Source organism: Melanotaenia boesemani, chromosome 19 (genome assembly GCF_017639745.1).
Source record: "Melanotaenia boesemani isolate fMelBoe1 chromosome 19, fMelBoe1.pri, whole genome shotgun sequence".
Lineage (NCBI taxonomy): Eukaryota > Metazoa > Chordata > Actinopteri > Atheriniformes > Melanotaeniidae > Melanotaenia > Melanotaenia boesemani.
This window is the reverse complement of record NC_055700.1, coordinates 14,195,532-14,219,650: the sequence shown is the minus strand read 5'-3', so window position 1 is coordinate 14,219,650 and position 24,119 is coordinate 14,195,532. Positions and strand designations below refer to the sequence as shown.

The window sequence follows — 24,119 nt, the reverse complement described above, 5'->3', positions numbered from 1 at the left end:
AGAGACTTCAAGGGCCCTGGACAATGAAAGATACATCACCACAGCATCAGTCAAGAGCAAAGAATGATGGCAAAGAAAAAGAAAACAAGTAAGGGAGACACAAAGGGAGAGAAAGAATGTTGTTTTAATAGTCGCAGTAGAAAAAAATCAAGTGTTGGTGCAGTTAGAGTAACAAGTAGAGCATGAGAGGCATCAGCAGCAGATGGAGAATGAGCATCAGGAGGAACAGAAATAAGCAAACAGATGACGGTGGGTGTTTACGGAACAGTTCATGCTAGTTGGTTTTTGGCTTTAATAAAACTAAACTTTTAGAGCATATATGGAAGTTGAGCAATGCTTAAATCAACAAAGTGTTTGAGGGGGGAGCTGGGTGCAGGGGGTAGCGTGGAGAAGAAGAAGTAGAGGTGACCTGACATGCAGGGGTCTGTTTGGGAGTCCATGCTGGACAAGTCCCTAATGATCACAAGTTGAGCCCTTGCCTTTTTAATTACCCAGCCAGGCCTGACTGAGTCACACAAAGCTTGAGAGTGGAGTGGCACAGATGGAACAAAAACAGGCCAGTTCCTTGGGAAGGATGCCCTCTGAACCCAGCAGCTAATGCAGCCCCTGCTGCTCCAGCCAGTCTTTATTGTTGTCATAGAGGAGGAGAGAGATGGCACTCCAAAGAAACAAGCCCACCATCGCTGCTGAAGTCATGGTCCACAGGCCATGTGAGAAGAGCTTTCGCTCGAGAGCTTCTCCATGATGCTGGCGCCACACAAGCACCTTCAGCGCTGACTGTGGCTGGGAAGATTATTAAACATTTCGATCTGATTTGAAAAAATTAATGACCTATGGCTGCTTCAGGATGTAAGTTTGTTACAGACCCCAGAATATGAGAGTTAGCCAAAATGGCGTCATCTTTTTGCATACTAGGCCACCACTCCCAGCTTTTTAAGGTGCTGTGATGGCCTCAGGCCCCTGTCACTCATGTGGACAATCAGTCACCTTCATCTGTAGAATCTGACTTTATCTCAATGAGCTGTTGTTATTCCTGTGAATAGATGGAGGATGTTTCCACTGCCATGTTAATGGAGTGCAGAGATGAACAAGGAGCTCCAAGTCTGACCAAATGTCTGCTGTCTGGTCCAATCCGAACACCCAGACAGTGTGTCCCTGTCTGTATTGTCTGTGCTCTTCATTGTGCTTCCTATTGTTACATCACATTCCTGAGTGTGTATCTATTTGTGTTTGTTTAATGTGTGTACAGAGATGGGGTGGGTCCTAATTACAGACATCCTGCTCTTATTGTTGATCTCCACAGGTCCACTACTGCTCAACATGTCAAGCTGAAAGACAACGAAAAGGAACCCGTGCCAACTTTGTGCGATTGCTCACACAAAGACGCGCACACACAAACGCAAAGACACATAAACACACACCTCCACCTCTGCAGATTGGTGCACATCACAATATTGTGATAAGATGAACAAATCCATACAGCTCTGTTGTTTTGTGACTTTCATTAATTATACTTACTGAGATATCGTACTATTTGCATCACTCTGCAATCACTCTTGTGGTAAATATTTCAAAATCTCTCCTCTCCTACAATAAATTCAACAGAGGGAGGAAAAAACATTCACACCCTGAATTTCAGCTTTCAAAATCTTTTCATGCAATGAGAAAAGGCAACATCTCAACCCTGCTGGATCTTCCTCGGCAGCAGGCCAGCATAAGTAATTTTGCTTCATTCACAACATGATTTCAGAATGATTAAGACACATTACACATGACTTAGATCACATCTGATAAATTAATTCTTGTACACATTTCATAGCATAAGTTTTTTCTGAGGTCACAATGACGAATGTGTGGTACTTTTGAAAGCCTGCATTTATTATTGTGTAACAAGATGGTTTATATATCTTTATAAATGAATAAGGGGAGTTACACAATTTATTTAACAAAGAAGTCCTTCATACTGATTTAATAAATGTTCAAATGCAGCAAATTAAATTTTTTTTTTGACACAATAATAACGAAAAATAGGAAAAGTGCAAGTAAAACTCTTTGATATGTTCTGATCTCCAGCACCCTCTAGTGGTTAACATGTTAAAGGCACTTCAACATTTGTAAATGCTGCTTCCATTTTGAGGAATATGTCGTAAATATCAGTTCAGTCCAGATATTTCAGGCCACTCAACAAATGAATCAGTGTCTCTGCTTCGTCCCGAGAGAGTTCTAGGGTTGTGGATTCCCTGAGGTTTATTTTTGTAAAATTGCACAATATAAAAGTAAAAAAAAAAGAAGGAGAAGAAATCACTTTCATGTGAGACTTAGACATGTTTTTTCTTCCACAAACTGAAACTTCCAACAGAAATGTGTTCTCAAGGGCCAAAAAAATCCCGCTCATCATATGTCAGGCCTCTTTATTCATTCGAGGAACGATAGTCCTGCGGTAAGTTCGTCTCTCAGAGATATTACGTTTGACTTTGATCACCGTCGGAGGAGCTAGCTCCAGTTCCAGAGAAGGGCTGGAATGAGACTTTTTTAGCCCACCTTCCTCCTCAACCTCCTCCCCCACAGAGTCAGCACACACAGCTTTGTCAAATACATTCAGGTCTGTAGTGCACAACAGACTGTCTCCTGTCTTCTTCACGTTTTTCCAGGCTTCCAGCATCTGGATGTAGATCTCATAGCGACACATCTGTAGTTGAACAACAGACACTGAATCAGCTGCGGGTCTTCATGCATTCATACAAGAACACTAACTCACCACAGTTTCAGTACCTCGTGATGCAGGTACTCTGTTCGAACACGATGCTCCTCCAGATCTCTGGCTTTAGCCTTCTTGCCCTCTGGAGGGTTTTGCTGCTGATACAATAAGTCGGCCTTAAAGGACTCCAGCATTCCTGCATAAGACTGCAGCTGACGTTCCTGCACAACATAAGGTAGGTTTGGAGTTACAATGGAAGTAGTTTGAACATTTCTAGATCAGTGGACATAGAGGCGTGATGGGTAACAAGTAAACAAAAAGCCAGAAAACTGTGAGGAAGAGTAGAGCGTTGTAAAGTGAAAAACATGAACTGGGATTTTTTAGCTCAGTCAACTTCCTATAGAGTGAAGAAATCCCAGACATCACTGGCAATAAATGAAAAATTAAGTTACTCTTAACTTTACTTACTAATTTCTGTATTAAAAGTCCAGATAAAAAGTCACAACTGGGAATATTTCTCAAGACCAGAGCTACTCAATTTACACACCTGACTTAGATTAAATGGATACAAACAGCCTATGAAGTTCTGCATGATTTCTGAATTTCTTAATGAGTCAGGTGTGTTGTAGCAGGGACACATTGAAAACCTGCAGGACTGTGGCCCTCACAATAGCCTTGTTCTTGACCAAATCTGTCCACAATAGCAAAAAATAGCTATATAATGTTTCTAAGTTGCCTTTACCTGTAGAATAGTCTGAAATTTCCCCCCAAAATCTAACATTTAAGTCAAATTAAGTTTAAAATTAGTTGAATGGACACAGAAAATCAAAAAATGAAACAAAGGAAAAATTTTAAATTGCAGTCAAACATTAAATGAAATGCTTTAGGACTAAATCAAAGAAAAATGGCTTGAATAAAGTAGAAACGTCTACCAGAGTGTGAGCAGACTGTGATGCAGGGAGGATGGGCCTGCAAAACCTCCTCTGAGAGCCGACCGCAGCTGGAAATGGAGGCGACGAATGAAGAGCCGAAATCAAATTGATGCGGCTGATCCACGAATGCATCTCCACTTTGGACCTGAAAGGAAATGCAACACAAATGATCGATATCAGACGTTGAATTCTAGAGCAAAAACATGCATATTTGCAAATGGCCATACACACAGTCAAGCTCCATCTGTGATGCAACTTACGAGGCTTGAAAAAGAAAAATCCTCCAGTCAGCTGTCTGCAAGCGAAACACATGTGGCTTCTTTGTGTAATCAGCTGCCTGCTCAGCCACAGAGTGATGCACACTCACCACCTCCTCGTTAGCATGGTGATCCCTGCGATAATCATCCTGACACACAACAAACACACACAAACAAAGGGAAATTTATGTAAATAACTTTATTATATTTAATATAATAGAAGATAAGCTAAATAGAAAGAGTTACGGACCTTCTGTAGGTAAAGGACCATTCCCTTCAACACTCCATAGAAAGTCTTCCATCCTCTTTTCCCCCATGGAGCTGCCACACAGAATCGTCCAGCAGATACACCATGATCAGCACTGATATCAAATCCTTGTTATGAATTTTAACTTCAATAGAACATGGAGCATTATTACTGACAGCTATCAAACTGAAAAGCTCCTAATACTCTCTTACCTAAATGAAAATGCATCTCCATCACCTTGCTAAATAAATTTCTTGTGTTTTCAACCTTTAGACTTAACCTTTTATATCTATTTGTGCAGTGGGTGCTTCTACACAAGAAAGCAGTGCTATTGCTGCAGAACATGTTCAACAGAGGGCAGAAGGAGAAAGTAAAGGAATCAGTGGTTGTGAATTATGTTTTCAGAGTATAAGTTAGAGAAATAGAAGATCTCATTGATTACATATTGCAAAAACAGACAGGAATCTTTGAATTGACCACTTCAAAAACAGTAACAGTAGATTTTCCCAGAAGAACATCACTGTTGAAGATTAAATGTCTTCAGAATGATGCTGAAGTTACTTGTCTTCTCTTTGATGGGATATATAAATATATCCATCCATTGTCTATACCCGTTTATTCTAATGTGAGGTTAAGGGAGGGCTGGAACGTATCCCTGTAGCTATTAGGTGAGGGCCAGACTGATACAATAATTGCAATAAGCTGCTAGATACTAAACAGATGGAGTTTGAAATAGCTGTATTTTTTTTTTTAACTTGACCACTAGATGTCAGTAATTGTAACACACTAATTAAAAATCAGCTAAATTCATGTGTAATCTCTCATGTCTGAGCATGTCATTCTTGTCCGACGCGTTTGGTAGCCATGTGGCAACACACACCTTTGATTTCAGACGGAATAACAAAGCCTTACTTATGAAATTCCCCACATAAATTTTTTCATCAACACAAACACACGAAAAAGCGTCTCATGTTTGTGTAGAAATGGCAGATTGCGTCTTTGATTGATAACACTCATCTGTTTGTGTTTGTATCACACTCACTGCGCTTGCCATCGATGTCAGCAAGGAGCTTCCTCTGGAGAAAACCCTGCTTGGCCACAGAGGCCTTTTTGTCATGAGGAACATCCAGGAAGGGGTTGGCTTTTGAGCGCAGAGGAGCATCATTAAATACATCTTCATCCACCAAAACAGAGTTCTTCAGTTCTTCTTCATCGCTTTAAGACATGATTGAGACATTAGATGACAGAGAGAGAGATGTGGATCAGATGTTTCTGACAGGGAACTTACACAGCCCACTCCAGCGGCTCACTCTTTATGGAGTTGTAAAGACTCTGTAATATAAATGGAGACAAATGAGGATCAGAATCAAATTTTCTTTAGTCTTTCACGTAAAAATAAAAAAAGAATTACTTTCAACAGGTCCTTGCTGAAGTTTCCTCCCTCGTTCATCCCATCCAGGTTGGACACAAATTTAGAGGACGACATTGATTTTCCCACATTCTGTTAACACACACACAACACGTCACCTAACTGTACAAGACAGTGTCAAAACAAAACCAACAGTCGTTAAGCATCTCTCTAACCTGTCCATGCAAGTCTGTGTTGAGAAGCATCAAAGCACACGTCAGAGCCAACACAGCGCCTGAAGATATAAAAAAAGATTAATAATGACATATGCATCTGTTACGTGTCTCTGCAGCTGTATCTCAGAGGGAAACTCATCAAAACCACATAACCAGGCTCACCTGAAGCGATAAAGGAGTCAGGGTTGCATTGATGGAAGCGGCAGGAGAAATGCTGCAGCACACGTTCTCTCTCTTGAGTCTCTCCTATCAGTATCACCACTTTCAGAAAGGATCTGAGGAAGGAAAGGGGCTTAAATGACCAATTTTTTGTGTGTGTGTCTTTTGCATAAGAGGACAGTGCAAGTTGTAATTCTCACCGTAGAGCCTGGTCCAGAGTTTGCCCAGTGAAATCAAAGAATTTTAGGTATTCTTCTCCAACAGCATGACTGAAGTCATTACTAAACAGAGAAGAAAATATTCTTTGCCAATGCTTCTATAAACATCATAATGTATTTCTATTAATCTGAAGACATCTTAATGGATCCATGAAGAAAAAATATATTTCTTACTACATATAACATTAATGGGGCAACATTTTAGGTACAATCACTGTTGTTAAACATTTACTGTAAGTAAAAGAAGATCATGTTGGCTAATAAACTAAAACTTTTCTTCGGGTGCATACCCAACCATTTAGAGGAACTAATTTACGTCAACAACAATAAAAAGTCCAGAAAGTTGCAATGTTTAAGGTCAAATCTAACCAGTAAGGCCCCTGCAAGACTATATTCAACCTGTTTTGCAATAAAGTAAAATAAAAAATCCACAATGATGTGCGCTGTTTCCTGTAAACCATGAAGATTGCATTCTTATCCAAATTTATCTTCATGTTTCAGGCCATTTCTTTTTTATTTTTACTCAAGAAGCATCATCTTTACGACTATGGAAGTGAGCAGCTCTGGGCTCTGAGAGTCTGTCCATTTGAATCCCCCTTACTAGATTGTCTTTTGATCATTTTCACTATCTATAACTAAGAGAACAAAGAAACACTAATTTACAGCATGTCAATAATCGCTCATCTGTACCTCTACCAAATTTGACGAGTAAGAAGCTCAGCCCAAAACATGCTGAATCAATTTTTGGTCAAAACAGTGCAAAACTTGCTTTTATTAATTGTTTCATCCCCATAAAACCTTCAATAAACAGCTGTGTGTTGCTACAGCCACAACATTATTCTGGATGAAGATTTTAAAGATCATCCTACACACACTCTTAAAGAAGTCTAAGTAAAGAAATGATGTTGACTCTTTGTGGACTTTTTCAGTGTTTAAAAATGAATACCTACATCATGGTTTTGCTGAATTTCAACACACATATTTTAACTGTAAAACTCCCTTCCTCAGTAATGATGACACAACATTATTTATTAATAGAGGCCAAACTGAAATACATATTGTGGTCATTCATCAGAAGTCAGCAAGGCTCCACCCTCAGCCTACAGGCCAAAAATTTGTGTCTTTAAGAAATATGTATGTATGTGTTCTTACTTTTTGTCTAAGTGCTTCACCACCTCTGCTCGTGGTATTCCGTCCAACTTAAAGAGCTGTTCAGCAAGACAGCAGGCCATCGTTCTGTCTATCTCACCGTTCATGTAAGGCACCGCTGTGTCCAGGGCTTTGTGTTCCTTCCCATTTGGAATAACTTTTTGTGCGTCCCCTTTGTCCGTAACCTCAGCATCTTCAGCCTGATCGCACATCTCAGCCTGTTTTTCCACCTGCTGTAAACCAGCCTCCTCTGTCTGCTGCTGTATGAGCTCAGAGCCAGGAGACAGCTGGTCTGCCATTTCTGACTCATCTGTGATCTCTGTCGGGACAGGCTGCTCAGAGAGAGTTGGCTGACAGGTGTCGGTCGTTTGCAGTGTTTGCTCATCCTGATCTGATGGCTCTGTCTGTTGTGGCGGATCTGTGACTCTGGAGTCGTCAGTTTCAACACAGTCTGTCTTCTCAGTCTGTACAGACTCCTCTGACTGCTCTGCATTTTTAGGTTGAGCCATCTCCTCTGCCACTTCCTTCTCTTGGGACTGTCCTAACAGGTCTGATTCTTTTGTTTGATATGCCACCTCCGCTGGTATCTGCTCTGGCTTATCAGTCATTTCAAGCTCCTCAGAGTGTTCAGACACCAGTGAAGCCATTCTGTCCGGTGAAGCTCCTTGCCCATACTCTTGCTGCTCTAAACTATCTCTGTCCTCCAGATTTTCATGTAAGTCTTCTTGTAAGTCTTCTGTCCTTGCTGCATTTTCTGCCTCCTCCATCAATGTTTCTTCATCGTTGTCCACAGTCTCTAACTGACCAGGCTCCACATTCTGATCTACATCTTCACACATGTCTACTTCTTCAGTCTGATCTGCGAGGTCCTCATGTAGCAGTTCCAGTATTCCTAATTCCTCCTCGCCCCCTGATTTTCTACTGTCCTCTAAAAGCTTTGGCTCCTGTAGATCGATCAGCTTAACCGTAGGTGTGTTTAGCTCAGTGTCTGTTTGCAGTGGTTCTTCAGATATCTCCCTACAGAGTGAATGAAATATGAAGCGAGATGATTATTAAAAAAAACTGTGACTGAATGAAAACAGATTTCCCAGATGAAAAATATTGTTATTTCAACACTTATATGGAGTGTAAAAGTTTTGAATTTTTTAAAAATAGTAATTTATTAAACTTTTTTAGTGTTAAATGAAACCAGATTTTAAAAATGTAATATAAAAGCAAAAAATACTCCAATGGTTTTAAAGAAGCAGGATACTTAAAAATAATAATAATAATAATAATAAATTATGAGTTATTATAAGTACCAGAAACCGCCTCAGACCAACACCCCACCAAGCTGTCCCGAACTACAACCTACAAGAACTGTCACATCCATTGACCCAAAACGCTTCATCATTTTTGGTACTCTGCATGTGGACAAAAATAGGAGTTTTTCAGAGCTAAGCAATCAAATTTGTGTCTATGTTCATTTTAATTAATTGGGAAAGATAGTAACAATGTGGATTTAATGCTTAGTTTGGCTCAGTTATGACAAACAGTAAAAAAATAAAATAAAAAAAAGGTAGAGATATTTAATAATTAGAAGCGACATTTGAGATATATACAATAAAGACCCAAATAATCTAATTACTGGATAAAAAAAGAGTGGTAAATTACGTGTCTTTTATCTTAACAAAGAGAAAAAAATATATATTTTTCTGGCCCCCTAATTGGACTACTGACTAAACTTCTCTGGCCTGAACAAACATTTTGTCAAACCTTTTGTTTTTTCACTTTATTTAAAGGTTTATGTACAAAATTAAGCTTTATAACTAAAAGTGGGGATAGTGGGGATGTTAAACTCTGGTTCTCGTGGGCCCAATCCTGCAGGTTTTTTATATTTCCCTGCTCCAACACACTTGCTTTAAATCAAACAGGCCCAAAAGCTTGTTAAATTCTGCCTAGTGATTCATTATTTCACCATTAATTTAGTTACTTTTCTTTCTCTGGGTTCAATGTTAACACAAACTTCCTGTTCCCCTTTTTATGCCCATGATACTCACACATTTGTCAAAAAGCTGGCAGTATTTGCTTTCTCACTTTCTTCATCGCTGGATACATTAGTCACAAAGCACTCTTCATCATCCTCACTCAAATCCTTGTTTTCGTCTTCCGTTTTCACATCATTTACAGAAGTTTGAATTCCCTCGGTTTCCTCCTGTCCAGTAAGCAGATCGCAGGCCTCCTCCTGTTCCTCTTCTAGTTTTACATCCACATAAGCGTCCACGTCATCTTCAACCACCTCAGGAGTATTGATTAAGTGCTCAGATGGTTTGACTGAGTGTTCCTCAAATTCCTCTGTGTCTGTCCTCTGTGTGACTTCTGGAAAATTTACCGGAAATTGGTGAATACTAAAAGAACTCTAGACACTAAAACAAATTTCTGTTTCTTCTCAAACTGAGCAACATCAACAACAAAAAATAAATAAATCAAGCAAAGATTCAGCACCTAAACAATCATCCTTCCCCATACTACCTACCATTATTACTGTCTAACAGCTCATGTGCTGAATCTTCCTCTTCTTGTGTCTCCGGTTCATTCACATCTGCAGCATCACATGGCTGAAAATTGCAACACAGGGTTGTGAGAGAAAAACTTGTGATTACCATTGGGTTCACGAGTAGCAAACTGCACTCTGAGCCTCATCTGACCTACATAATGTCTGCTCTATTCCTCTCACCTCTGCTCACCCTACTACAGTTAAATAAAAAGAAAGAAAAAGGACAACTGTGGTGAAGTTTATAGTCAGTCAATGAAGGGTTAATAACACAAGACAGTGTGTCTAAATATTTGTGTTCACCTTGGGATATAAATAAGATTCCAAATAATAGCAGCATGACTACATTAAACCTATTTTTGTAATTCTCACATACCTCAGAGTAATTTCCAGTCCATTGGTTTTCTGAGTTTAGAAGCTGTGAGTCAAAATCATCTTCCTCCTCGTTGTCGTCCTGCTCGAAAAGCTCAGCAGTAACGTCTTGAGGCTGGCAGAGCGATGGAGAAGAGCTCTCTGGAGTCGTCACACCGTCAGAGCACAGCTCATTCGTCAAGCTGCTGTCAGTCATGAGTAGAGGCGTTTCTGCAGAAGCGTCAGGCACGTCCCACTGCACTGTAGCGAAGGAAAGCGGAGGGCTGGTGCAGGTGATGGAGTGCATCGGCCATATCATTTGCTCCCACTGCTCTGCCTCCTCAGGAATCTGTTGCCCTCCCTTCGAGGAGAGACTGACTTCATCTACTTCATTTGTCTGATTGATGTGCACCTCTGTGTCGCCCCACACTGCAGCATCCTGTTCTCCATTGATACACTGGTGATCTACTGAAGTCCAAGACTCCTGCTGGGGCAACTGAAGTACTGACTCTGTCATATCTGCCAGAGAAGTGCACTCGTTTTCCTCCTCCATTAGCTTTTCTCTCCGTTCAGGTGTCCGTTCAGATGCTGAAGCCGTAACGGATATGCAGCTACAAAATGTCCTCTGCTGCTGGATGAGAGGTGATGACTTTGTAAAACACCATCAGTCTGAGTTCTTGACTTTCACTGCTGCTATTCACAGATCTGTGTATGATTTAAAACAGAGAGATTTAAAACATCTAAAATGAAAAAAACATGACAAATAATTTAATTATATGGTGATTTTTTTGGACAGCAAAAGCAAAACTGTTTATAAAATTATTTTAGTTGCCTGTTTGGAGACCCTCCATGAGGAACACCTCATTAGTTACCAGACAAAATGCCATTCATAACACTTGGCTGTATAGTGACTGTAAAGGCTCAGATATACAGTCATTTTACATTTTATAGCTAATTTGTATTAAACAGGTCTTTAAAAGAAACATCTAAGGTCACACTCACCACCTGTAAAGCAGTTAATCCAGTTTTGGTCTGTTTTTATCCCATCCTGCTTATTTATCTATTGTCTTAACTTCTTGGTGGGTCATTGCAGATGTGCAGTGCCACAGACTTTCAGTGAAGTATCACAGAAGCACTTTTGTACTTCCTGACCACAGAAAATAAGCAGAGCAAGTGAGCAAGAGAGACACAAGGAAGCAGAGAGAAAGATGTGCATAGAGGCATATGGATTGAGAACAGAGGAAGAGGGTGGGGTTGAGGGGCTGCTTCTGACGAACTGTTTTAACCGTTCATGTCCTGATTTTATCGTTTTATCACCACGATGCACTGAGACCCTGGCTAATGGATAAAAATGTCGTAAACATGATTCTGAACTTAACTGGGGCAAGTGTTTTCAGAACAAACAAAAGGCCATCTCAACACACAACACTGACACCAGCAACAGAAACAGAAACACAGTTGCCGAAAACAATCAACAAAAACACAACTTATTTTCTATTCTTTTTCCGATATTGGATCACTTCCTATCATATTATTTCTTAGACTTTCAGTCTGTCTTCATTATTCTATTCGCTTCTTGCAACCCAACATCCGGGACAGAGCTTCACCACATTTCCTGTGTGGGTGCTCACTTCTCAGTTCCTGTCAGAGTGCAGCAAGTGCAATAAAAGTTAACAAAGATTACCAAAGAAAATAATATGTAAATGAACGTCACTGGAAACTGATATGAAAGATTTTGGAGACAGCTTAAACTAAAATATTTCTAAAATACATCTAAAGATCAAGTCTAGTCAAATAACACATTACAGGTAAATAAAAACAAACTAATCTTAATAAAAACTTGCTGATTTGACAATTACACAGATCTGAAGTAAATCTCACTGATTCATTATATTATACTGGGTGTTTCACTTAACAACACGGTTGTTCCGCTGGGTACGATGCTATCTTTCATAGCACTGTTGATGATCAAAACTCAGCTGAGTGTGAGGCTTTTTAGAAGGAAATATGTCTCAATATCATAAAAGAGAAAACAAGACTGTAATAGGAAATGCCAGACATCATAGAAGTTTGACAACAATGCTGTTTGTTTGAGTGCAGTACACAAAGAGAAGCTGCTTACACAGCATGGGAAGTTTCAACAGCACATCACAATCTTAGGAAGTAGAAATTTAAAAAGGTCATTCAAGAGAGATCAAAATAAAAAAAGAGGAACAAGCCATGCTGGACAAAGTGAAAGGTGAGAACTTATTTGTAAATTGGGATGTACTAAGACAACAGAATTAGTCTATAAGGGCATAAAAGCAGCCAAGCCTATAAATTCACTGCTACTGATAAACATGATACAGACATAAATTTGAGCACAGATTTTAAAAAGGAATCTTAGCAGGACTCTGTCTGATTATGAAGCATGACTTACCCCCTCCAGGCGATTAAGAGCAACATCATATGATCAGCCAGCTTGTGAGGTTTTAAGTCAAGTCTTGTGGGAGGGAAAAGCACCACCGTGTTACACTGCGATTATAAGGCTGTCAAAGAGCTGTGCATTCACACACACACAAACACACACCAGTAACACCAACTTTACAAAGTTTGAACCTGCTGAGCTCAACAAACAAGTCTCACATCTGCTCTGTTTAAGATAAGTACCCTTAACATAACAGTACATAAACGTCCTAGTCCCATTCTGAGCTGGGTTGCCCTTCTTCTGTAAGCTTCTTGCCCATGTAGGGATCTCTGTCTCCCCCCTCTCCAGTCCACACATCAGCAGCAAATCAATGGAGGGATTGTGGAAAGCTGACAAGTAGCAAGAAAAGAGGAAGAAATAGTAACATTCTCATTGGCAGATGACTCAGGAGCTAAAAAGACACCTGAGAGGCCTAAACCCCCACCCACGGCCCTGGAGTCATGTAAGCACAGACATACAGGTGAGGTAAGGGGAGTGGCTCACCTTCATTCCTGCAGATGAACTAGAGACAATGTGGTAAAACCAGATGGTATTCAAAATCAGATTGCTGGCTTCAGTCACTGGCTGTGTCTGTTTATTGGCTCGCTGGTTTTGGTCAAGTGGTGGTAAAAAAAGCCAGTTTAACAAACATCAGCCATTCTTGAAGATTTATATTAAATATCAAGTAGGCATATTATTATTTTTCGTTTCTTAATGATTTTAAATAGCTTTCTAAGAGACACATTTTTCTCAAACTGTTTAAAAGCTATAGATAATTAAGCTGTCCTTTTAGCATCACTGCTACTATCAGTAGGATAGCTTAGCTTAGCATATGAGCTCGTAGACGAAACTAGTAATGCATTTTTATTTAATATTAACGTCTATATGTGCCACAAGTAAGTTAGCTCATATGTTTGAAAAAATAGCAGACGAATTATTAGCTTGGCTTTTTAAATGTCTTTTGTATTCTGATAGAAAAAATGTTTGTTTCTACTGTCAAAATAGCTTTACTTAGTATTTATGCTGGGATCCTAAACACCCGGGCGTGTCAGTTTACATTGTCTCAGCCAATCCAACGATTCAACTCCAAACCAACAGGGGGCGTGCGCGCTTATACACCAATTAGCTATCGGCTTCTCTTCTCCGTCATCCTTGTGCGACTCTGTCTTTGTTTGTTCCGCACAAGGTAGCAGAGAAGCATATAGCCACGTTTTCTCCAGAGACTTTTAACTGTTTAAACCCGCTGGCGAGGTGATCGCGGTTGCTCTGTCTAAAGTGGCTAGGATGAGCGACCTGAAAATGGTCCTAGAGTCCTCTTTGAATGAGATTTTTAAAGCGACTGTGAATGACATCCTGAACTCAGTGGACCAGACATTGTCCGAGTACCAGGGCACAATACAGAGGATTGAGTCTGAAAACGAGGGCCTGAAGAGGCTGTTGTTTGCACAGCAGAGCACACAGTATGTTGGAGGTATGTGGACTTGATTTCATGTCCACCACATTGACCAAAATGTACCTGCGAGTTAAATATAGCTGAGCAACACCACAGAGAAAAAGTGCTGTAAACCTTTACCGCATTAAGTCTTAACCTTAAAGTTAATATTTTGAGGTTTTTAGACGTAGATAAAATAAAACAATCAGTTTATTTTCGGATATTTATGGTCAAAATAATTTAATTCGCCCCTAAAATATGTATATGGTAAGAAATGGACCTTTACATTACTGTTCAGATAACATGTATTACTATGCAGTAAATATTAATACACGTGGTCATTCTTGGCAAAGGTCATCTAGATTCAGTTATCCTCTGAAACATAATATTAAGGCTTCAGCTGCTCCCAAGAAATGGAAAAAAAAATCTGTTTAAATCTATGATAAAAACCAGTTAATTACAAAGTTTTCTACCACTACTATTGGTTAATCAAACATTTTAGCTTCAGTATAATAACTCTACATCACAGTATGTAACATTTTACTCAATATTTTGGCCTTGAATTTTCAGATACATGTGAGCAAGATACCACTGAACAATCTTCTCCAAAATGGAATAATCATCCTATCAGCTCCACCCAGTGTTTGTTCAAGATGTCCATATGTAACAGCAACAAGAAAAGCTTCAGGAGAAAGTGTAAAAGCAAGAAGAAGGACAGTTTATCCTCTGCCCTCTTTTCTCTGCAGACAGATCAAACAGAACAACCATGTGTGAACACATCCACCAGAATGCCAGTTTTAGTCCAAGTCAAACCTGAATCGGATGAAAGCAGTACCTGTGACCTTTCCCAATCGGCTCCGCTTCTCAATCAGTCGATGAAGCCGATAAAAGATGAGCCCTCACAGGTCAGTGCCCCCAGTCATGATGCATACGCAAATGTGCTGCCACCTGTAGGCCCTGAACAAGACTGTGGAAGTAGTGAAAGTGGTACTAAAGTCACCATTGTTTCTGACAGCTACATGCAAGATGGACATTTCATCAAGACAGAAGAAGAGGAAAATGGAGCTCTGCAATATAGTGAAAGTGATGGTATGTCTCAGCAAGAATCAAAGCATGAATCGAGATCTTGTGAAGAATCTGAAATGGTTGATGAGGGAGGGAGCAGACAGGATGGGGAGCTGGAAGGAGCCACTTCTAAGCAAAATGATTCACCTGCTGCAGATGATGAGGTGTTAAAAATTTGTGACAATATTTTGCGCTGTCCTGTCTGTCCCGAGACATTTAGTCAAGCAGCCCCACTAAACATCCACATCAACACTCATGGCAGGGAGAAGTCTCACAGCTGCAACATTTGTGGAAAACAATTTAAGAGAGCACATCAACTTAAAGTCCACAATTACACCCACACAGGAGAGAGGCCATACAGCTGCAACATCTGCGATAAAACATACGGCTATCCCAGTCAGCTCAGAGTACATAAGCGTACACATACTGGAGAAAAGCCGTATTCCTGCTCGCACTGTGGGAAATGTTTCATTGTCAGCGCCCAGCTCAAAATCCACCTGCGGACTCACACTGGGGAAAAGCCTTACAGCTGTAATCATTGTGGAAAAACATTCAGCAACACAAAAACGATGCGCATACATGAGAGGAACCACACTGGTGAGAAGCCGTATAGCTGTGCTCAGTGTGGCAAAACGTACACCAGCTTGGGTGACCTTAAAATACATAACCGGATCCACACTGGAGAGAAGCCATACAGCTGTAAGCAGTGTAAGAAGACCTTCAGCCAGGTAGGCCACCTCAGCATACACATGAGAATGCACACAGGAGAGAGGCCGTACAGCTGCGATGTGTGTGGTAGGAAGTTTGCAGTGACCAGCAGCCTTAAACAGCACCAAAAAACTCACACTGGAGAAAAGGAGTACAGCTGCTCGTATTGCAGCAAGAGCTTCAGCAGGTCTGCTCACCTGCAGAGACACGAGATGCGCCACACCAAAGAGAAGGTGATACTGTGTGGCTACTGTGGGAAGACCTTCAATGATGAGACTGACCTTAAAAGGCATCTTAAGCTACATGCAGCAAAGGAGGCACAGAGTAAAGGAGGTACTAATAAAGACTGAAACCAACACAGCTCAAGCCTCAGCATCTGCAACACTATCAGACAGGATAGAGGTTAAAGCGTAATAAGTTGGAGGTGAGTGATTTAAAGGTTTGGGAATGAGTGATGTTTGGAATATAACGTAACATCAAGGTCCACTTTGTGGCTTTTTTTCAGAGCCTTAAAACATATCTTAGGATTACTGTCTAATGCAACAACAGATAGAACCGATGACATCCTTTTTGCACAGTGGACCATTTGTCATTCAATAAAAGGGATCTGCACTTACTATGGTTGTCCAGTTTCTTTGTCTTTCACATCACACAGAAAACTCACACACGTAGTGGGACTGATATTAATACATCTCAAACACAGTTCTTTAAATGTTGATTAAAAACCCACTTACGTTGATTCCTGCCACTAACAAATTGAATATGCTACACCACACAGCCTAAAAAGCAAAAATGTTCAAATGTAAAAAAAAAAAAATCTTAAATGGCAGAAAACTTCAGACTATCTCAAATCCGATAAGTGAAGATTGGTAAGAAGCCACTTTGAAGTTTGAAATGACAGTTTGAGCATTATGGAGCCACTGAAAGCTGCAAAAAAGCTGCAAAATGAACTTTGAGGTAACATATTTGGTCTAAAAGCTAACTGATGTTTGTGATGTAGTCTTCACTGTATCTTAGTAGATCTAAATCTTCAGCATCAGTGTATTAATAATTTTAATAATATTGTTTTTGCTGCCTTTGCCACAGTGAGTGTAAGAGATGCAGAGAGTAATTTAAACTTTTAAAAAGAAGCATAGCTCTATGTTACCAAAATGTTGTGGGCGTCGTGGCTCAGTGGGTAGAGTGGTCGTCTTGTAGCCAGCGGGGTTGCTGGGTCGATCCTTGGCCTGTTGAGCTCATGTCGAGGTGTCCCTAAGCAAGACACCGAACCCCTAATTGCTCCTCATGGGTCGTGGTTGAGCGCCTTGCATGACAGCTTCTGCCATCAATGTGTGAATGTGATGTAAAGCGCTTTGGGTATCATTCCAGGTCCAGTAAAGCGTTACATAAATACTGACCATTTACCATTTGTGGATGTGTTTGTGATGCTTTTGACTAAAAGGACAAATTTAATACAAACTCTTGCATTTTATGTTTATTACTTAATCAAATTTCTTTTTTTTCCCTCCAAGACCTATAACATCCTGTTATATGCTCTGTTGATGGGTGTGACCAATATAAAAATATTAAAAGCAGGGGTCAGTGTGGAGCTCCTGAAGTTTCAGATGCTGATTGTTTTTTTCTTGTGTATAGGCTGGCTGCATTTAGAAGTAATTGGTGTTGTTTGACACACTCTTACTTGTGTGCATTATTTTAAATCAAAGTTCTTTCACCTCTAATGACGTTGTCTAATTATCTCCCAGTCTTCAGGCTACAGGAAATTGCATGTCTACCAAAAAGCCTTTTTTTAATGCATCTGTATTTCTTTGCAATGAATAAAAATGGACAGAGAAAGTTCAGTCTTCAATTTTAAGTTACTAACATTTGATTGTCATGACAGCCCCACTGCCCAACTATACAAGATAAAAAATATCACCAATTACAACTTCAGAAGCTCCATAAGTTGGTCATTGTTTTAGGATTAAAACGCTTTTACTCACATTTATACACTTAGATTATACATAATATAATGCTGTATGTAACTCGACTATAACATTAGCAGTCTGATTTGCTGAATTGATGATTTATTTGTATTAGAAATAAAAATTTATTACAAATATTTGGTATTACTCAATCTGCTCACAGATTCAGATTACCAGCTGTTCTGTAAGTCAGTGGTTCCCAACCTGGGGTCTGGGACCCCCCAAGGGGGTCTTCCAAAGAGCAAAGGGTACAAACCCTGTTCGTACATTGGAGCCATTGTCATTAATGTCCATAAATTGTCCCTATTTTAAGGAAAAAAAGAAAGACTATATGTTGTTCATTTAACTTTGGCTGTATCAAAGGACAGGACTCAACCAAAATATTTTATATATGGTGAGAATCTCAGTTTTGAAAGCCTAAAACCAGCTTGGTTTCAGCACAGGGTGGAGCAGGGGGTCCACTGCATTTTAGTATATGCATGAAGGGGGTCCCAGAGGAAAAAAGGTTGGGAACAACTGCTGTAAGTCATGCTGATCTCAACATATGTGGATCTTTCTAGAGGATGTTTAACTTTCATGCAAGGAAATTAATCTCTCTCACTATGAATGTCATGTTTATGATCGTAGGGTTTCTGCTTTTAGTGGTAACTTTTTATACAACAATGAACATGAGACATGTAGCAATGTGCAGTATTTCCTCATTACCAGAGACTTTTTTATGATGTGTGTGATTAGTGTCTAAATTAAAAGGGTGCATTTATCAAAATATATCTTTCTGTTTAATTTGTCCTTTACCTCTCAATAGCAACATAGTAGATTTATGATAAATTGTTCCATTATGATTAGAGTGCAGATGTTTGCTGAGCTAAAGCCCAGTTTTATACTCTGCAGAACAGCTGGAGAGCCTCATGAAAATGGTCTATTAAGTCTAAAATGTTGCCGAAAAACTCTTTCAAAGGTTAGTTAATTTAAATAAACCTTTTCTCGCATCTAGAAAAATACATCTTTATAGATGTACCACGTAAAGCTCTGTCATGGCTGTCCAACCATGTACAACCCTAACTGATAATGTTAAAGGGGAGAAATAATTAACTAAACACTTACCTTTTGTGTTAAGTTTAGATAACTGAGTCTGATCTTGAATCAAATGTCTTGTGGTTACTGTATTTTAGTTTCTTTCTTTCTTTCTTTCTTATTAAAATTAATAATATTGTCTGGAGAAAATGTTAACGTGTCCTTGTTGTTTGTTTATGTATTTGCTAAGAACCACTTTACAGCTTGTCTTTCATCAAACAGTATTTTTAAAATATAATCAAGCCAGAACATGATATATCTTGTAGCTATCGTCAATTAATTTGCAAAAAAAAATAAAAGTAACACAAAGTGCTGCTTTAAAATAAAACAAAATAAAATTTTACAACATATACAGATATATATATATATATATATATATATATATACAAAAATAAAAATAAAGACCACTCATACATTTATCTCGACTGAGTTTGTGTCTCGCTACTCTGGTAGCGGGTGAATTTTAAAGTGAGTTTTTCTTTGGACAGGTATAGCATCGGCTGAATGCTGCTGCTGAAGTCCATCAAGCCAAAAGCAATGTAGTGAATGTAGCAGCGAAATACATCAGGGGAAAAATAATCTTGGAAGGGGAACAGTGCAACAGCTGGGAAGTAGTTAAACACAATGATGGCCAAGATAATGAGGACCATTTTGAAGGCTCTTTTCTTTATAGGATGCATCTCATCTCTGCTGCTTCCAGACTGCTGCAGAGCCCTGAGGATGGCAATGTTGCAGAACACCATGAAGACAAACACTGTGAGGATCATCACTGTGAAGACCTTCTCAAAGTTGGGAATAGTGCCTACACATTTAGCAGCAGAGTAGGCCAGAATAACCAGCCAGACCACCACAACCAGGATTGCCCTGTAGGGACGGTCCTTCAGTTCAGTAAAGGTGATGGGGTGGATCACGGCCATGTAGCGGTCCAGGCAGATGCAGGAAAGGAAGAGTGGAGAAAAGTCTTTAATGCCATAGAAGAAGCGCAGGACATACCATGTGCTGCTGGTGTTGTAAAAGACAATGTTGGTCAGCTCCAGGGGAGGGGTGAGACAGAAGAAGATATCTAAAACTGCCAGATGAAGGATGAATATATCAGAGGTGGAGCTGTCACCTTTGTTCTTGTGGATGAGCCACACCACCATAAGGTTGGCAGGGATGCCCAGGAGCATGTTTGTAAACTGCAGACTGAAATACCAGATCAGAACAGCAGGCATTTCTTTGCAGCTTTCATAAATCGTTTTCTCAGCAGCAGTGAAATTTGGAGGCCTTTGGGAAATGTAGAGTACAGAGGAGTTGTAGAATGAAAAGTCCATCACTGCAGCTCAGATCAGCCAGAGGAGCAAAGATCTGTCAAATACAAGACAGAAACACAACGTAGATTAAACTGTTATCACTTTTATTTATATAGAACATTTCACAACAAACCGTTTCCAAAGTGCTGCACAAAAATCAATATACCACAATAAATAAAATAAAATAAAATAAAATAAAATAAAAGACACAGAGGATCACACAACTCATGCAGTGTTAAAAGCCAAGGAATAAAAGTGCGTCTTTAGACGGGACTTGAGACACTCCACAATGGGGGCTGTGTTGGACAATAGACAAAAACGAGATTATTAGCATTGAGTTTGTTAAAAACAAACTTTTTACACAGGCTTTTGTACATGCAGTATTCTGCACTTGCGCTTGGAGATTTTTTCAATGCAAAGTCAGAAAAAGTTGGGACATTATGTAAAATGAAAACAAATAAAACACAGTTCTTTGTTTGTGGACAGGTTAAATCTAAGCTATTTACTCCATTTTTTGTTGTTGTTTAGGTCAACTTGATCTCAACTGTTAAAAAAAAATCCAGTTTTGCACATCAGCCCATTATTATTATTATTATTATTATTATTATTATTGACAGGGTCGTAGTTTTCAGCACAGCCTGACATGCTGTGCCTTGTTGTGCAGCTCTCAACATTTTAAAAGGACGAGATCAATGATCCTGAAAGCATGCACATTTGCTTAGTTCCTTTTTTATTTTCTGCATCATCATTATTATTATTACATAAGATATTCTTTTAAAAAACAATAGTCACAGAAAGAGGGGTAACATCAGGGCCAGAGTTCAATAGGGACCTGAGCACAATTTGATTTAGGGGACCCCCAACCACCACAGCACCACCGGTACTCAACTATGGTGCTTGAACACTTCATACACTATAAATAAATCTCCCATATTCATTTGCATTATCTGTATTTGGTTTGCATGATGCCAGTGTGGTTTTTGCTGACAAGCTATGGTCTTTGTGTATGGGGCAGCTGCCCCACCAAGTAAGCATTTACTGATTCTTTCCGTTTGAATTATTTCCTCTAAGTTGAAAAACTTCTTTAGAGCTTTTGTCTATAATGTTGTTGCTGTTGTGTAACAAGTCAAATTTTCCCATGCAGGATTAATGAGGTTTTAATCTTTAGTCCTTCTCTCCTTTGAGTTAAAGTTAAGCGTAACTACAGTTGATGAATATTTTGTTGTATAAATGTTTTTTTTTATATTGTAATGTTTTATTCATCTTTTTGCCCACAAATTTCATGTTTAAAATTTAAAACAACGTATCAAATTTTACAAAAACATTTTTCACTGTAGTTACTGTGACATCACAACTGAAATGTATTTAGCTTTAATAGTTAACTTTGTCACTGTAGCTCTTGCGTGTTTACCCAGGTTACAACAGAGTTATTCTTACCCTTTCTTTGGTTAAAGTAGTACACTAATCAGATGTAAAAACAAAAAATAAAACTTTTTTATGCCATTCATGCCCAAATCACCAACTTAAATTTATTTAATTTAATCTTTTTGTAAAAGTTTTGAGTTTCAGAGTCTCTTACCTTACGCAAATCAATCGTTTCGTTTAAAGTGTTACTTCACACACTTTACTTCCTCAGACACTCATGCATGCAACTTCACTGCTGAATGTAAAATGTGGTTTCATCACTGGTTATAAGTCCTATGTACTCACACGTTTTTGCGTCAGCCATACCACATAACATTTTTTCTATCTAAGGGAACATGTAAATGAGGAATCTGCAAATGTCCTGGTCAGCTGTAAAGTCTGGAGTGACAGTCTGTTACCACTGTAAAAGACAGAGCTGCATGTCTAAAAACCTTCATCAAGACATGGATATTTAAGCAACACTGTTCACGTCTCTGCTTGATTTCAGAGGTCGTGAGTTATCAGTTTGTGAAAAAAATTACACTTACCTGTTCAGAAGGACACAGAATAACTGGTATCCCCACTCCTTACTCCTTATCACAGTTGTCCTGTGTTCTGGTGTGAGCAAATACCAAGCCCCCACTTCAAAATGAATTATAACATCTATGGAGTGTAAGCTAACACTTCAGGGGATCCATCTAACCGTCCAATCACAGTGCGGAGGCTGAGGATCTCCCTCAGGATGCCATGATGTTTTGTTTGGCCCCTCCGCATCCATCCCATTTGAACCTAACACATTATATAGCAAACATAGATTATCTGCTGTTAATTTTCCCCAATTTTTCAGCAAAAACAGACTAAAATATAAAATTAGATGACAACTAGGATTAAAAACGAGAAGTTGAACAAATTACAATGGAAGATCTTTTGTAGCAAGCTTTCATCCATTCCCAGTGATTGGCAGTGATGCAACAAACCTGGTGGAAAATCATCAGTAAACAACTGATGCAAGAGTCCTGAAAACCATATCTGACTAAATTCACTGTAATAGTGTGTAATATGTTACATGGGGCTGCCATGTTGGCAGTGTGATATCTATCAGTTGGTTAATCTAAGGTGACCCCTGGCTTTTTTTCTCTGTTAAATCCACATTATAAAAACCACTGTGTGCGTAGGAGTCGGTATGAAACCTGCACTGACTAAAACAACAGTAAACACTGTGAATACTATCAGTATATTAACTTTTGTGAACGCTAAAAGCCAGTAAATTATTTTATTATCCATCAGCTCCTCTTTTCTGTCCTGTTGGTTGTGTTGTATTGTGGTGTTATTGTGTGAAGTCTGAAGGGGGGCTTCAGACTGTTTGAACAGCTTTACTGCTGGAGCACAACGCTGGTTTGTTTACATTTGGGTGCCTGAATTTGTTTGTTTTGGTGTCAGGTTGACAGATGTGTCCCCTCCCTGTACTGCTGAAGATTTCCACAGATTTTCACTTCTTTTTCTGCATTCCTGATTTTGTTCACAGTGTTGTTAAGAAGATAAAGATGTGATTGATCTGATAACAAAAACTATTAAACTTTTAAAATCATATTTTAGGCATTGATTTCATGCCCAGTTTTACATATTAAAGACGTGTTAGCAGCTCTCTGTATCATGACCCTCTTATGCTGTGTTACATGTAAATGCAAAGAGATTGCAATGTTTGTTGGAACCAAATTTAGGACATGTATACAATAATAATAACAATATCATATATCAGTTTCAGGGTTTGATATGCCAGTGTACCTTTTTAATAAAATGTGAGCTTTAGATTGTTTTCAATGACTACCTTCTGTTTTCTACATTTTACACAGCACCCCACCTTTTTTTAAAACTGGGTCACGCATACAAGTGCGTTGAGCCTGTGAGCAGATAATCAAACAAAGTGGCTATTTGTAGTTAATGTACTAATGGCGTACCACAAGGCTCCATCCTTGGTTCCCATTTGTTCTCCATCTACATGCTACCCCATAGCCAGTATATTCAGAACCATTGTGTAAGTTATCATTAATATGCTGATGACACACAGTTGTAATTGCCAATAAAACCTACAGATCCCAGCAGCTTTGTGAGTCTCACAAAGCTGCTGGGATCCAGAATTTAATGTATTTCTGACATTAAATCCTGGATGGCCAAAACTTTCCAGATGTTCAATGACAAAAGAAATCAGTAATCATCTAGACGTAATATTTAAGTCTAACTTTAGTTTTGATTCTTAAGTCAGACATGTGGTTCAGACTTTTTATTTCCAGCTTAAAACAATTGCTAAAATCAGGTCATTTATTTCAACTGCTGACTCACAAAAGATGACGCATGCTCTTGTCTAGCCTTGACTACTGTAATTCATTGCACTCAGATGTCAGTCAAGGCTCCCTCTGTAGACTTCAGTTAATTTAAATGGGATTCATTACTGGTACAAAACAAGCATGAGCACATCACCCCTGTACGCGTTTCCTTTCACTGTCTTCCTGCTCGATTTCATAATGATTTCAAAATCTTACTGCTCTCATTTAAAGCCTTAAAAGGACTTGCACCAATTTGCTTCTCTGACCGACCTGGTAGTGTCCTCC

General features: G+C 39.2%; 3 protein-coding genes across 5 annotated transcripts; 1 reads left to right on the top strand and 2 right to left on the bottom strand.

Annotated features, from left to right (window-relative positions):
• Positions 1-1,857: 1,857 nt before the first annotated feature.
• On the bottom strand, positions 1,858-13,651 carry LOC121630286 (PH and SEC7 domain-containing protein). Of its 2 annotated transcripts, XM_041970489.1 has the most exons (19): positions 13,586-13,651; positions 13,079-13,180; positions 12,548-12,924; positions 11,131-11,275; positions 10,154-10,833; positions 9,760-9,841; positions 9,284-9,602; positions 7,248-8,261; positions 6,078-6,158; positions 5,881-5,993; positions 5,719-5,777; positions 5,546-5,635; positions 5,423-5,466; positions 5,177-5,349; positions 4,138-4,208; positions 3,891-4,036; positions 3,631-3,775; positions 2,773-2,919; positions 1,858-2,689 (listed from the first exon to the last, which is right to left on the bottom strand). In XM_041970489.1, the coding sequence occupies exons 5-19, from the start codon at positions 10,679-10,681 to the stop codon at positions 2,402-2,404; spliced, it is 3,300 nt and encodes a 1,099-aa protein (XP_041826423.1). In that variant the 5' UTR covers positions 10,682-10,833; positions 11,131-11,275; positions 12,548-12,924; positions 13,079-13,180; positions 13,586-13,651; the 3' UTR covers positions 1,858-2,401. The 2 variants fall into 2 exon arrangements, with proteins under 2 accessions (XP_041826423.1, XP_041826424.1); XM_041970490.1 differs by lacking the exon at positions 11,131-11,275.
• LOC121630295 (zinc finger protein 2 homolog) lies at positions 13,521-16,396 on the top strand. 2 transcript variants are annotated; one of them, XM_041970521.1, is made up of 4 exons: positions 13,521-13,530; positions 13,795-14,045; positions 14,577-14,865; positions 14,899-16,396. In XM_041970521.1, the coding sequence occupies exons 2-4, from the start codon at positions 13,859-13,861 to the stop codon at positions 16,127-16,129; spliced, it is 1,707 nt and encodes a 568-aa protein (XP_041826455.1). In that variant the 5' UTR covers positions 13,521-13,530; positions 13,795-13,858; the 3' UTR covers positions 16,130-16,396. The 2 variants fall into 2 exon arrangements, with proteins under 2 accessions (XP_041826455.1, XP_041826454.1); XM_041970520.1 differs by lacking the exon at positions 13,521-13,530 and having other exon boundaries at positions 13,744-14,045.
• Positions 16,397-18,984: 2,588 nt separating this feature from the next.
• LOC121630307 (proteinase-activated receptor 3) lies at positions 18,985-21,766 on the bottom strand. Its single transcript, XM_041970543.1, has 2 exons — positions 21,686-21,766; positions 18,985-20,161 (listed from the first exon to the last, which is right to left on the bottom strand). The coding sequence occupies exon 2, from the start codon at positions 20,125-20,127 to the stop codon at positions 19,231-19,233; it is 897 nt and encodes a 298-aa protein (XP_041826477.1). The 5' UTR covers positions 20,128-20,161; positions 21,686-21,766; the 3' UTR covers positions 18,985-19,230.
• Between the last annotated feature and the right edge of the window lie 2,353 nt (positions 21,767-24,119).